The sequence below is a fragment of the Herpailurus yagouaroundi genome, unplaced genomic scaffold (assembly GCF_014898765.1).
Source record: "Herpailurus yagouaroundi ecotype Mexico unplaced genomic scaffold, PumYag 210, whole genome shotgun sequence".
Lineage (NCBI taxonomy): Eukaryota > Metazoa > Chordata > Mammalia > Carnivora > Felidae > Herpailurus > Herpailurus yagouaroundi.
In genome coordinates, this window is record NW_024412441.1 from 388,128 (window position 1) to 403,925 (window position 15,798).

A 15,798-nucleotide genomic window follows, 5' to 3' on the forward strand; every position below is an offset into this window, starting at 1 on the left:
TCACAACTTTTGAGTGAAACATTATGCCCCCTCCACACACACAGAGTTAACTGCTTTATAAATAAGTAGTTTTAGAACCAATAGAGATATATTTCAGTAGTTGAGGAAACTTCCAAGGCTCTTATCATAATTTTTATTATTTAGTAACTCTGTAATAGGAATTGCCTCTGAGTACTGTATAGGTTATTAAAGGTCTTTGATAATGTGTGACTTTAAGACTTGTTATTTCAGTCTTCTAATCATTTACGTTGTTTGGCAAGTGATAAAATTTATAAATGTCATTATATTTTCTTTCTTAGCTTTGTGGTATGGACCAATTTTGGGGCATTGCTCTAAGAGCACAGTCTGGTGATGTCAGTCGAGCAGCTATCCAGTATATTAACTCCTATTATATTAATGGTGAGTGATTTGAAATACTGTCTGTGAGGATTTTTATGTGAGAATCTTTTGTTTGGCTATTTTTTGTTTAGTTTTTTTAACATAGCTAAACATTTGATTTTCAGGTAAAACGGGTTTGGAGAAGGAGCAAGAATTTATTAGTAAGTGTATGGAGAGTCTTATGATAGCTTCTAGCAGTCTTGAACAGGAATCACACTCAAGTCTCACTGTTATAGAAAGAGGACTCCTTATGCTGAAGACACATCTGGAAGCATTTAGGAGAAGGTAATTTTTTTTATACCACATTATTAACAGTGAATTTCAGGCTTTTTTTTTTTTATTGCTGACATGTACAAAAGTATTCTTTAAATTAAAGGTTTTGTTGGGGCAGGTAGAAAGCTTAACTTACCACAGGTGAAGGGTTAGTAATAGAGGTATTTTTATTCATGATATGTACCACTTTGCCATGAAATAGGCAATATAGGTTCCCAGTAAATATTGTGGAGCTTTAAAAATTCTTAAACACTGAGAAGATATGCATGAATAAGAATCTCTAGAAAGAATTCCACCTCTAAGAAAGTATTACTATGATTGAAAGGCAGAACACCACCACCAAAAAACGTTTCTAAAACCCTCACCAAGAACATCAAATAATCTCTCATAGTTGAATCAAGTTGAGTCATTTGTTTCATTTGCTGTTTTTTTTTCTTCCTGGACTAGGAGACAGTATTTTAATTTTGAATTTCCATTTACCATGGAAACATGATCAAAAAATTCTGTGTTAATGAATATCTGTATAATTAATTTAGACATACCCTGTGTAATACAGAAATAAAGCAAATTAACATTTATGAATATATCGACTGAAATGAAAGGTGAGTAGATAGTTTTAATTAAGAAATTCTGTTTGTTAAAAATCATGAGTAAATGTAAAAATACAAAGAACTGTGTTGGAAAAAATTGTTAAAATTAATCTCTCAACTTCAGAGGTTAGTTTGATAATGAATTTTACAATTGATATTTATTGAGATTCTACTTAAAATATCAGGAAATATTGAATAAAAGATATTCTACACATTCCTTACAAATAACATGGCTTCATGATTTCGTATATTTGGGCATTGCAAAATTCTTTATTTTGATTATGATTGCAAATTGTGGGAATTATACTTAAGTAATTCCTTGTGTTTTTAAAGAATGTGTAAGGGAACTCTATAGAGTTTTTTTGAACAGAAACATCACAGTGCCTTGTAACTTTTACCACTGTAAAAATAAAAATAAGTAAGCAAATGTGGTGATGTGTCTTATTCAAATTCATTAAAAAATTAATACATACTATTTATAATAAATTCAGATATTTTACTAAGGGAATACTACAGAAAATTAAAGTCATTGTAATCTATCTCTTCCTATTGGAGATAGTTACTGTTAATGAGATGATATATATTCTTCCAAAATATCCTTTTTTGCTGCAGAGTCTACAAACCACAAACCAAAAAGGGCCTATTGGTTCAAACCCTTAGTCTTCACACAGTGTTACCTGTGTTTTTCGAATAAGTATTTATTTTAAAAGTAAATTAAATTTCAATGGTGCTTTTTATAAGTTGAATGAATTTCAGTTCAAAAATCCCTTCTCAGACATACAATTTTTTTCTAACTCATGAAAAATGATTGTAGTATCCTTCGATAGAAATCTTTATATTTGTTCATGTTTCACTCTAGAAGTTAATGTTGGTATTAAATAACTTACATAAATACTTATTTTTTGGGTGCCAAGTAGAGAAAGTAGGAAACGAATATTCAAAAAACTAAGATCTAATGTAAAAATGTCAGGTATTTTTATGCACATCTTTGTGTAGTATCACTGTACAATTTCAAGTGTTTAATGTGCTTAGTTCTGATTTAAAATTGCCTAACATATATAGAACTACAGTATAAAGTAATTATTGTGTTTATGTGTTCCTTATATTAAGAGAGTAAATAAAACTGTCTTTTAAAAAAGATTTTCTTTAAAAAGAAAAAAGGTTATAATTTAAACCGTGGTTCTCAGCCATAGTGATTTTGTTTCCCAGGGTATGTTAGATAATGTCTGGAGACATTTTTGATTACCACAGCTGAAGGGAGAAGGGACTACTGTTGGCATTATAGTGAGTGGATAGAGACCAAGGATGCTGCTAAACATCCTATAGTGCAGAAAGCTGTTTTCCCTACGTCCCCCTGCCCACAACAAATAATTATCTGGCCTCAAAAAATTAAGATCACTCTTTTGCTCAGCCATAAAAGCTGGACATTGAATACCTTCTAGGAAATCAAGTCCATTTATTCCTTTACTTTATGTCCTATTCTAGAATTGCTGGGTAGTTTTTGACATTGGTAATTCTTTTCTTAACTAAATTCAGGTATCTTGGATCCTGTCTTCAACGACTGAAAATCAGTTAGAAAACTGACAGTATTTAGTGAGTCACCTGCTAGATGCCTTTCTTCCTAAAGATTACTCTTTGTGATTTTATTTTATAATTTTAGCCGTCATGGAATCAGTAGTCAAATTCTGTTAGGCTGGTTAACATATATTTACTAGGATACATTTCTGTCTCTGAAAAATGTTTCCTAATCCTTTTTTTTCCTCTTCTGAATGTAGGAATGAAAACTTGCCATTTCACTTTCTGGATTAGTTTGTTGCTTTAAATTCCTCCTGCCTCTACTACTTCCCTCCACTCCCCCCTTTAAAAAAAATAAGTAATCTTCTCAATGGGTTTTTTTTTTCCCCCTCAGTAATTTTTCTTGGAAACTATTTTTTAAAGGAACTCTCAGCTGTATTTATGCATTAAAGTTTAATTCAGTGTGATAAATCTAAACTTAGTGCTGTAGAGTACATTGGAATATGCTACAACCTTTTGTGGGCTTTTTCATTTTGTGAAATATTTAACAACTTCTGTAACATTTAATATGGGTTAAAATGATATTCTTCCTATGTGTGGTTTTTGTGTGTTTTAGGTTTGCCTATCATCTCAGACAGTGGCAAATTGAAGGCACTGGTATTAGTAGTCATTTGAAAGCACTGAGTGACAAACAGTCCCTGCCGCTAAGGGTCGTATGCCAGCCAGCCGGACTTCCTGACAAGGTAGTTACACAATTTTAGTTTCAAAATTGATAACATTTCCCAGCTCAAGTAACTGTTTTTGTTGTATTTTTAAATTGGTTGCATCTCATATTTCAGATGACTATTGAAATGTATCCTAGTGACCAGGTAGCAGATCTTAGGGCTGAAGTAACTCATTGGTATGAAAATTTACAGAAAGAACAAATAAATCAACAAGCTCAGCTTCAGGAGTTTGGTCAAAGCAGTCGAAAGGGAGAGTTTCCTGGTAAGTCCAATGTTTAAATTTTCATATTTTCTAGGTTCTGTTATATATGAACTTAGAACCTTTGGTATCTAAGGTTCTAGATACCTTTTGGTATCATGCCATTGATTCATAGGGAAGTATTAAGGGTTGCTTCAGATGTTTTTTGCAAACATTTTTCCTCATTTTTCTTAAAATTTTATTTTTGAAGTTGTTTGATAAACAATAAGAGAGTTAGAAGTTTAGGTTTCCCTGCACTACTTAAGTACCCAGTTGTACCCAATAAATTTTCTTTGCTATTTTGATATATTTGTTTCCCTTTTTTCCCCAGAGCATATGAAAATAATACACCCTTAAATCCCACCTGTACATCTCCCCTTCCCTCCAAAAGAGTATCATATTAAATTTTTCATATAGGCCTGAAAGGTATATTCCATTCCTCCTTTATTGTTACTACTAGTGCATTTTTAGTGTTTTTCCATAGTACATAAAATATGAGTTAATCAGAGGAACAACCATGAAAGGAAGCTGTTATAATATCAGATCTTTAAATTTTAAGTAAAATGTAATAGGCTAAGTATATATTTAGAAAAAAAAATCTTAAAGTTTAAAAGCTTAAGGATTTTCAACCTGCCTATGTGCAGTAATTCTTTGGCATCTTTTAGTAAGGTGGATCATGCTTAAGATGGAACCACAAGTGTCTTCTCAAGTATCAGATCTTTAATTTTGTTCTTGATTAATTAATAAATATTCTTGGTACCATAGAAGAGTTGTTGAAAAGTGTTCCTCCTACCCCTATCTCTAAACCATCCATTTCCCTGCTTCTGAGGCAAATGCTGTTGTTGTTTTCTTACATACCCTTTAAGATATACCAAGATTTAATGTAAGAATATTCATGTACTTAAAACACAAATGGTAGCATTCTATTTATACTGCATGTGGAAAGTCACCTCATTAAATCTACATATCCTATTATATGGTGGTGCCGTGATATGTTTTACTAATCCTCTGTTAATGGACATTTAGGTTGTTTGCATTTTTTTTTTTTTTTTTGCCATTTGCAAGCATGGCCACAGAGAATATCCCCACACCTATCTCATCTAATGTACATTGGGGTAAATACCTAGTTATGGGATTTTCCGGTCAAAGGTATTTTCTTTAGTTGTTGAAATATATTTTACATAAAGAGAATATGAAATTAGTAATAATAAAATGAAATGTGTCCATGTACATACCATCCAGATTAAGACCTGGAACATTATTAGAAGCTACTTGTGTATCTCTCTTTAATATCCTCTTTTCTGCTTCTCTTTAATGATGTCTTGACTTTTTAGTTTATTGTTTTTTTGTGTGTTCTTTGTAGTTTTACCTCTAATGTATATATTTCTAAAAAATGTGTTTAGTTTTGTGAAAATTCTAAGCACAAATTTGATAAAGGAAAAGGGGAATACAGTTGTTATTAGAGGATCACAGAAGGAAACAAGCTAAAGAGAGTGTTTATTTTAACTTAAGGGTTTATAAAGCTTCATCTGAGGATGTCAATGGGAAAGTTCTCAAGTATAGGTCTTGTGCTGTATACACCATTGTGCTGTATAATGTTGGCAAGACAGTGGAATACATAACAGAAATATATTGGGTGTTTATTACTTTTTCTAATCTCTTCATGACTTACTACAGCTCTCAGGAATAGACTAAGAATTTCTTCCATGAGATATGAATGTTTTCTCCTGATTCAGATAAAAGGACATGGAGATGAGAGTAGACACCTCACCACCATATGGTGAAGGTAGTTCAGGTACAGATAAGAATCCAGGTCAAGTCCACTTGCCATTCCTTCCACAGGGAAGATATCATGCAGGTAACAGGAATTTTGGTCATGATGGCCCCTCAGTAATGCATTTCTGTATTATCACTGATCCTACTTTTATTCTCCAAATCTGATACATAGCAGTATGATACATTTTATCATCCTCTTGGTTTTTCTCTTTGCCTCTGTCTTATGTTGGATATCCTTTTTTTGATATCCTATACCTTTTTTATTGGTTCACTTTTTTTTTTCTTTCTGGAATACAATGCAATTGTTCAGTAGCTTCTCGAGAGATTGGATGGTGTAAAGTTTTGATTCTTTGAATAATCAAAAATTTTCATGTTTTTATACTTAAATGGTAATTTGGCTGGGTACACAAGTCTAGATTGGAAATAGTTTTGTTTCAGAATTTTAGAGGTATTGCTGCATTGCATTTCTTCTGTTGCTGCTGTTCCAGAAGCCATTTGCTTTCCAACATTTTTAATATATTCTGTTTTCTTCTTTTGTAGGGTTTAATTAGTCTTCTCCTTGTTCTCAAATTTTGTAATACCCGGTCTGAGTATTTGGTCTGTTTTCAACTAATGTGATGGGTACTTTAGTTTTTAGTTTGGCAACTTGTATCTTTTAATTTGGGGAAATTTTCTTGAATTAGTTTATTGTTTTCCTGTCCACTATTTAATAATTTCTCTTTCTAGGAATTCTTTATTATCTACATGTTGCATCTCTTGGACTATTCCAAATTTACTTTTTTCATGTTTCATTTCTTTGACTTTAACTGAACTTCCGGTGAGATGTTTCAGCTTTATTTTGCTCAACCTTCTTTTGAGTTTTTCATTTTTTGCTGTCATGTTTTTAGTATCTAACATCTCGTTTTTGTTCCTTGAGTACTCCCATTTTCATGGTTTAACATATCTTTTTGAGGCTATTTGTTTTTAATCGTTGAATCTTTAAAAATCCAGACTCCTGTTTCTGCATTTTAAATAGAATGTTTAGTAAATTATCTGTTTATTTTTTATTAGTTTCATGTCATCTTTTCTCTTTTTTATCATATATTTACCATTTTGGCACTCCTCATTCCCATATATAGATCAAAATTTCCATTTGATTTCTTTCTCTTTATTTTCTTTCTTCTAATAAACTTCCTTTAAAAATGTTTGTACTTCCAAGTCTTTTGGTGGTATATTTTCTCAAGCTTTTGTTAAGTTCATTTTGCCTTCTCTTTTGAAGGATATTTTCACTGGACATAGAATTTTAGGTCAGGAAGTGTTTTCTTTCCAGGACTTCTTAAGGGGCTACCCAGTGTCATTTGGCTTGCAGAGTTTCTGATTGAAAGTCTTTTTTTTTCTGTCATCCTTTGTGTACGGTATGTCTTTGTAACTGTGGTTGATTTTAAAGAATATTTTTGCTGTTGTTTTGGTTTTAAAACTTTTTTTAAAGTAAGCTGTACTCCCAAGGTGAAACTTGAACTCAAGACCCTAAGATCAAGAGTTGCTTGATCTCCTGACTGAGCCAGTCAGACAGCCCAAGAATTTTTTTTGACATTGGTTTTCAGGGGATTGATTTTAACATGCCTTCTTGTTTCTTTGTGTTTATGTAGTTTGGGTAAGTTTAACTTCTTAGGTCTTTGGGTCTATAATATTTACCGAATTTGAAAAAGGTTAGCAATTATATGTATTTTTCAAATATTTTTTTTCTTTTTCCTTTGCCCTCAGCCTAACTTCTGGGCCTCTAATTAAATATATCCTAGACTATTAATGTCTCATAGATCACAGACTTGATTTTCTTTTCCTTTTCTTCTTCCCCTCTCTTTTTCTTTTTCTCTTTCTCTCCCTCCTTCTCCCTCTCTGTTTTCCCCTCCCCCCTTTCCTAGTCTTTGTCAGGTGTTGATCTTATTTCTGTGTTAAACCAGTATAAATCAAATGACAGGTTATAAGCCTATCTCTGGTTTGATATTTATCTTTTTGGGGTCTTGCTAGTTACCACTTCATTTGTTTTTCAACTTACAAACTTGGTTGATATTATCTCTTCCCTTTTTCCCCCCTGTCCAATAATTAGTAAAAATTTTAAAATTCAATTTATTGGAGTTTCAAAGGATAAAAAGTATATATATTTAATATACCATCATAAGAGGGTTTTTTCAGATTTTTTGTTGCTTTTTATTGGTTAGAAACATTTTTTGAATTAAGACTTAAAATTTTTAAAAGTGGTAACTCTTTCCAGAACTCTTAAGGACTAAGCAGTTCTTATGTTAAAAAAGATGCTTTCAAAAGTGGTAAAAGAGGAGCACCTGATGGCTCAGTCAGTTAAGCATCCCACTTTTCCTTTTGGTTCAGGTTATGATCTCATGGTTTGTGAGTTCGAGTCCCACATCGGGGTCTGCACTGACAGTATGGAGCCTGCTGCTGAGTCTCTGTCCCCCCCCCCCCCCCGCCCCTCCCGCATCCCCCTCAAAAATAAATGTAAAAAAATAAATATTTTTTTAAGAAACTGGTAAAAGATGGAAACCTCCGTTTCCAATTCAAACCGTTATAATCAAATTAACATATAGTAAGTGTAGGCCTGTCTCATACCAAATAGAATTCAAGAGCCTAAATCAAGTACTAGCCATCTTAATTCTTTTTGGAACAAAGTTATGTGTGCTTAGAGTATCTGACACACTGGGAACCAAACCAGCTATATATTATCTTAGCATTCCATCACAACTAAGGTTTTTTTATCTCAATATTGTAAAAAATATAAATAATCATAGATTGTATTATCTCAGTAAGGTAGAAAAGACATTTAATAAAAACCTGCCAAAGTATCAGAAGTTGAATGTAGAGTTTTTATTGAGATATATAAATGAACACTTGACTAAGTGGGTATGCCTAGCATGTTTCTGTACACATATTATAATAGAGATACCAAGTTAATTTATGTCTTAATGTATTCTATCTGAAATCTTAATGGAATTTTTATTTTAAATTTGATGAAATTATTCTGAATAATAAACTGTGAATACACTAAGCAATATCAGAAGTTCTGAGAGGAAAACCAAAAAGGGTAATGGATGAGTTTTGGTACTAGCCTTTAAACATAGTAACACAGTTTTGGTGAAGAATTGCATCATTATGGAAAGCAGTAGGCCTACCTCACTCATTCTTGAGCTGTGTAGTGTCCATCCAATGGAATTTTTCTACATGAAGTTTATAAAATTGAACAATACTTAAGTTTAAATCATTCCTCTGATATTTCATCATTTTGCTTAATTTCCTACTCTGTGAAGCATTTCCTTTTTTAAAAAAAGGTCATGGATTAAACAATAAAATTTGAATGCCTGTTATGTTCTAGTACTGGGAATACATCTCTGAATGTAATAAAATGTCTGCCTTTATGGAACTGGGATTTTTTTTTGGAGGAGAGAAAGATACATAATGTCAGATGCTCGTTAAGTATTTAAAGAAAGATAAAGCAGAGTAAGGGATTAATTTAGTGAAATGAGGCTCTTTAGGAGGAAGGCTCACATACTGTAACCATGTATTCATGTCAGCAAATAAGTTTTTATAAAAATGTTCATTTAATGTTTTCTGCTGTTTTGAAGGAGGCCTTATGGGACCTGTCAGGATGATTTCATCTGGACATGAGTTAACAACAGATTATGATGAAAAAGCACTTCATGAGCTTGGTTTTAAGGATATGCAGGTACACACAAATGTGGTTTGACTTTTAATGTTTATTTATTTGGGGGGGGTGGTGTGCATGTGTGAGCAGAGGAGAGGCAGAGAGTAAGGGGGCAGAGGATCTGAGGCAGGCTCTGCACTGACAGCAGAGAGTCTGATGTGGGGCTCAAACTCACAAAGTGTGAGATCATGAGCTGAGCCAAAGTCAGACTCTTAACTGACTGAACCACCCAGGTGCCCAAGTTTTAATGATGTGTATTGACTATTAAAGTCAACAGTTGAATAGTTGAAGGTATCCTTCAAAAACAATTACTGCTTTTGTTTTAATTGTGTGTGAAGTTTTGTGGGGGTTTTGTGAAGTTATTTTATACATAATACTTTAATTTTATACTTAATATTATACTTTTCCCCTTTGCTCTTATTTTTATAGATGGTATTTGTATCTTTGGGTGCACCAAGAAGAGAACGGAAAGGGGAAGGTGTTCAGCTGCCTGCATCTTGCCTACCACCCCCTCAGAAGGACAACATTCCTATGCTTTTGCTTTTACAAGAACCTCATTTAACTACTCTTTTTGATTTATTAGAGATGCTTGCATCATTTAAACCACCCTCAGGAAAAGTGGCAGTGGAAGATACTGAGGTGACTATATGATTTTATTTTTACAGTATATTGTTTGTCTTTCTGTTGAGTGGAAAATATTGTACTTGTAAGTGCAATAAAACCTATGAGTCCATTTATTTATTCATTAGGTATTTAACGGCCTAATATGATCCAAAACTAGTGTGTTTTAAGTATTGTTTTACAAGGATCAAAATAGGCAGTTTCAGCCTTCATTTGATCTAGTGGGGAAGATAAATAATTGATATGCCTAGCAGATAGTTTTGGGTAAACTAACAGCTAAAATTTAGACACAGATGGCTACTAAAACTAACGTTATTAGGGAGTAGGGATAGGCAGAAACTCATATATATTATTTGGTCAGGGAAGGTTTCTCTGAAGGAAACCATATGTAACCTGAGCTAGAAGGATGAAAAGGAGCCACCTAAATGAAGACAATTGAGGGATCGCCTGCATACAGTAATCTGATTCCTGAAGCCCTTCATATAAGGAATCAGGCAGGTATAGGAATTGTTGGAGTGCTAATAATGAGTAGAATGTGGAGGCTAGTGGGAGAGAGGAATGAGAGGAATAAGATAGGAAAGGTGAATAGAACCAGTCTGGCCATGCGACGTGTTTTTATTTTACTCCTTTTCACTTTGTAAGGTGATCAGCAGTAAGATGTTTTAAGCAGAGGGAAGGAGCACACATTCTGACTTTGGTTTTTAAGGTAATAGGTTTGTTTGGTAAAAGTAGAAAAAGTAATAAGGAACCTAATGCATTAGTTCAAGAAAGCCCTGACGGTGCCCTGGAATAGAATGAATGGAGTGGACAAATTAAGTGGACTGCAGGTCAGAACAACATAATTTGGTTGTGGATTGGATTAGGAGTGGAGATAGGCTCATGTTCAGGAAGAAGGAAAACAGGACATGGCATCCAGGTTTCTGTCTTGAGCAACTGGATAGATTCCATTTGAGATGAAGGATGGATGCTCCTGGGACGTTAAGTGGTAATGTCAAGGAATCATATATAATTGTGTTTGGAGCTCAGAGAAGGGGTTTGGTCTGAAGAAGTAAGGTGTGGGTGATCACTATGAAGATGGTATGTAAAAAGAGTGAGATCACCTAAAGGATTCAGTATTAGTCTGCTGATATATATGTATATTTTAATGCCTTTAAATGGACTTATCCTAAGATGATACTCATTCATGTGTCTCATGCAGTGAATTATTATTTTGAGATTGAGTGCCATATAAAATAGTGCTTATTGTTTCTTTCCCAAGAATGTTAAGTGACTTTTTTCCCTGTTTTCCAAAATATGTTTGATTGTGGATGCATTGGTAACTGCTGTGGAGCCCTATGTTCCTCATAGCTTGGGGTTTCTTGCGGTGGCAAGTTTTTAAATTCCTAAGAAATTCTTTTGTTCAAGCAGAATAATTAGTAACAGATCCCTATGAGCCTCCATTTTTTTTTTTTTTTTTTTTTTACCTTTTGTATTTTATACCACAAATACTTAATGACCTTTTACTTCATGTCAGCACTGTATGGGCAGTTTAAAAGAGAGAAGGATAATTAGAAGAATTCCGTTTTCTTGGGGGTTGCTATACAGATGTGGGAACATAGGGAACAAAAATTTGGGGAAGATTTTGCAAAAGGAGAGTCTTTCAAATTGGGTCCTGCTGCTAAGAGCAAAGAGAAGCATTATAGATTCAGAGAAAAAGTGAATGGCATGTTTGAAATACTGGGAGTGTGAATATAGTGTAATTTAAAAAATGAAAAGGAGATTGGAACCTGTACCACAAAAGGGCCATATGAGATTTTTCTTCTGTGTAAAATGCTTTGCCATTATCATGGAACATTTTAAAGCAACAAAATGAAATCTTTTATGGGGTATTAGAAACAAAGTGTAGGTGTTAGTGTGATGGATGTATTAGAGAAAACAAAGACTTGGAGGTAGGAGGCCCAGTGAATAGGCCATTGTAATAGTCCTGATGAGGCCTGAACTGGAGAGGAAGAATTCAGTTTTGAGCAGGTCTTTTTTTGAACTTTGTGGCAAGTATACCATTGGTGATGTGGGGTTCCTTTGTTTTCCCAAAACTGGTTTGGTCTTGTGGAAGGTTACAAAAATAAAAACAGAGGATCTTTGCTGTGAATGACCCATGTTGTAGGGCTTTTTAATCATAACCTAGCACATACATGTGCACCTGGGATTTTTTTTTTCCTTCAAATTGTTTCTTTGCACAGAGTACAGCCTTACTTTTCTGTCTTTTAAACTTGGTGTTTACAAAGGAATGAATTTATGTTACTGAAGAATTTTCAGTGCCATTTCTCCAACTGAACTAAAAATGTTACTTTGGGTTGCTTCTCTTCATTAGGGTTGTGAAAAGCAAAGGATACTTTGAGACTCTTAAGATTTCCTTGTTTTCAGATATGCTAGCTTTATATCATTATACAGAAAGAACTAAACTTTTTATAGATATACAGAAGATTCCTTTGGCATCCATTGTATCCTAGCAAAACGTCATTATGACAGCAGTAGTAATAGAATAATACACAAATTCATACCCTGGAAAATTCCAAAATTGTAAATTTTAGCTTTAGCTGTTTATTTACTTCTTGGGGTTGTGCTGTAATTTTTTAAAAAAAGGAAACTTGCCTATTTCTTATATATTTTCTGAAACCTTTTTCAGGTTACTATTATCTCAGCATCTTACAGAGTTCAAATTTAACAAATGATAATGGAAAAAAGTAGCTTTTAAAAATTGTTTGCTTTCCTCTTAATCTCTGCTTATGTGAGACTGGAAAATAAGATATGGATTAGCAAAATAAAAAAGATGTACTCTTTTACCAAATGTGTAAGGTCAAGGATTTAATTCACCAAGACTTTGTCATAGTTAGAATAGTGACCTGATAATGTTCTTGAAATTTACTTGAATGGCTTTGTAAGACAGATGTTTTCACTTCTATTTGAAAAGTTTCCTGAATTAAAGTATCAAGATTTACAGGTCACTTTTTTTTTCCAAAAAGCATCCAATAACAAGTTTAAAAACTACTACTTTGACATAATCAATTTATTGAATAAATATATTTATTGTTTATAAGTAATAATTAAAAAACAAATTGTTGGGATGCCTGGGTGGCTTAGTCAGTTAAAGTGTGCAACTCCAGCTCAGGTCATGATCTTACAGTTCGTGTGTTCAAGCCCTGCGTGGGACTCTGTGCTGACCGCTCAGAGCCTAGAGCCTGCCTCGCATTCTGTGTCTCCTCCTCTCTCTGCCTTTCCCCCACTCACCCTCTTTCTCCCTTTGTCTCAAAAATAAACATTTAAAAAATTAAAATTGTTTACTATGGAACAAATGGCTTATTTCTTACTTTTAGAGTAAGACTAGGGTCGCCTGGGTGGCTCAGTAGGTTAAAGCGTCCAACTTTGGCTCAGATCATGATCTCACAGTACGTGAGTTCAAGCCCCGTGTCAGACTCTGTGCTGACACCCTGGAACCTGCTTCTAATTCTGTGTCTCCTTCCCTCTGCCCATCCACTGCTCACACTCTTGTGTCTCTGTCTGTCTGTCTGTCTCTCTCTCTCTCTCTCTCTCTCTCTCTGTCTGTCTTAAAAATAAACATTCAAAAAATTAAAAAGTAAAGTAAGACTAAAAAATGTTACCAAATTTGATAATCAAGGATTTTATGCAAAAAAGTTAAACTTAAATTTAGGTTTATTTTTTTAGTGATCTGTCTTGATAAGCAGTTATTCTTATTTGTGTAGAGCTTAAGATGTGAAGAACTTCATCTTCATGCAGAAAATCTCTCTAGGCGTGTATGGGAGCTACTGATGCTTCTTCCTACATGTCCTAATATGTTGATGGCATTCCAGAATATCTCAGACGAACAGGTAAACCCATAACATCTTTTTGCTCTCCTAGAGGATGGTACCATTTTATATTCCTCCTGGCAGTGTATAAGATTGCTTGTTGACCTGTATCCTTAGTAAAATTTTGCCCATTTAATGGATAAAAAGTGACAGTTCATTTTAATGTTCATTTACTTGTTAGACTTAATAATGTGGGCCTAATGCAAGGCAAGGATGTTTTCTGAAATTATATTTAAAAACATAATTTGCCTTTATATTAGTGTTTCATACTGCTGTATGTTTTAAATATTCCTGTTGGGGCATGACCTCACAAGTGTAAGTGTTAGATATCTTTGTAAAGAATTAGATTATTCTTTCAAAGCTATATAATAAAGGGTTAGGTGGAGATAGCAATAGAACACGTACACGGTGAATGAAAAAACAGTGTCCTAATGTTGTTCGCTAATGGTTTTCTATGACTTGGGACTTGGCCATGTGATTTCAGAAGGTCATGTATCTCAAATGATTTAGATGTGAACAAGGTAAGCCTGAGAAATGTTAGTTGATGACTCAGAGTAGGTCTAATAATATTATCAGAGATGCACATTGTGTGAATATCATTTCATAAATTGTGAGTAGAAAATGACAGTATCTTAAGGTTTATGTATTTGCATATGACTTCTAAATGTGCAGGTGTAACTTTTTGTAAATATTAAATAATAGACTTTACTGCTTCTGTATCTTTAAAAGTTGTTGCATTCAGCTAGGCTGCATAGGTTTTTTCATTGGGAAGATGTTGCATTGCCTCATCTGTTTTAAAAGTTAATAAGATGGAGTTGTTTTTTTTCCTGTGCTGCTGTTTGCATATTAATTTTAATAAAATTTAATGAAAAATTGGTGTTTTAAGCATACCATGAATACTAGTTAATACAGTTGGTCTTCATAGGTTTGAACATATTTCAAGGTATATGTAATATTTGAGTTCTTATATAGTGTTCATTTCTTTAAATTTTTTTTGATGGGGAGAGATCCCTTAGTAAGTTGGCTTGAGAAAACCTATGTTTTTCCTTTCTTAATTTAAGAGTAATGATGGACTTAATTGGAAAGAACTTCTCAAAATTAAGAGTGCTCACAAGCTATTATATGCCCTGGAAATTATTGAAGCACTGGGAAAACCTAACAGGAGGATAAGGAGAGAGTCAACGGTAATTGCATTTCCATTCTTATGGTCAAATACTTGTATTTTCTCTGGAGCCAAATTCCAGAATGTGTTATTTTCTTTTATTTTTTATTTATTTATTTTTGTTTGTTTATTTGAGAGCAAGCGATCATGTGAGTGGGGGAGAGGGAGAGCGAGAGAGCAAGAGAGAAAGAATCTTAAGCAAGCTTCAGGCTCAGTGCGGAGCCTGATAGTTGGCTCTATCCCACAACCCTGGGATCATGACCTGAGTGATAATCAAGTCAGATGCTCAACTGACTGAGCCACCATGGTGTTCCAAGAATGTGGTGGGTTTTTTGTTTCTGTTTTTATTTTTTTGAGAGAGAGGGAGGGAGGGGAGAGAGAGAATTCTAAGCAGCCTCCATCTTCAGCATGGAGCCTGAAGCAGGGCTTGATCTCACGGCCATGTGATCATGACCTAAGCCGAAATCAAGAGTCAGTAGCTTAACTGAGCTGCCCAGACGCCCCTATTATCTTTTAATTCTAGAATAATTTTTTTCTCCTGCCACCTTCTCTCATTTTTTTTTAAACATTTTTTTTGAAGTTTATTTATTTACTTAGAGTGCGGGAGGGTCAGAGAGAGAGGAGAGAGACAGAATCCCAAGCAGGCTCCGCACTGTCAGTGCAGAGCCTGATGCGAGGCTCAGACTTGCGAACCGTGAGATCATGACCTGAGTTGAAATCAAGAGCCAGATGATTTACTGACTGAGCCACCCAGGCACCCCTCTTACCATTATTTTATTTTATTTTTTTGTCTTTATTTTTTGCTGTTCCCACAGGGAAGTTACAGTGATCTTTATCCAGATTCAGATGATTCAAGTGAGGATCAAGTGGAAAATAGTAAAAATTCCTGGAGTTGCAAGGTTTGATCATATGTGTTAAATAGTGTATTGATAAAAATTATCCCTAATTTTCCAAAAGTAGGTATCATAATTAATACTTTTAAAT

The 15,798-nt window shown here is 33.9% G+C and overlaps 1 protein-coding gene across 2 annotated transcripts in view; it reads left to right on the top strand.

Moving 5' to 3' along the window:
• USP34 (ubiquitin specific peptidase 34) overlaps positions 1-15,798 on the top strand; it is a 250,839-nt gene that overhangs the window by 141,587 nt on the left and 93,454 nt on the right. For both annotated transcript variants that reach the window (XM_040453637.1, XM_040453636.1), the window contains exons 24-32: positions 300-399; positions 504-663; positions 3,373-3,499; positions 3,596-3,743; positions 9,107-9,207; positions 9,616-9,825; positions 13,548-13,673; positions 14,714-14,836; positions 15,630-15,713. In XM_040453637.1, the coding sequence (XP_040309571.1) occupies positions 300-399; positions 504-663; positions 3,373-3,499; positions 3,596-3,743; positions 9,107-9,207; positions 9,616-9,825; positions 13,548-13,673; positions 14,714-14,836; positions 15,630-15,713 (1,179 nt within the window). The remainder of the gene's footprint in view (positions 1-299; positions 400-503; positions 664-3,372; positions 3,500-3,595; positions 3,744-9,106; positions 9,208-9,615; positions 9,826-13,547; positions 13,674-14,713; positions 14,837-15,629; positions 15,714-15,798) is intronic.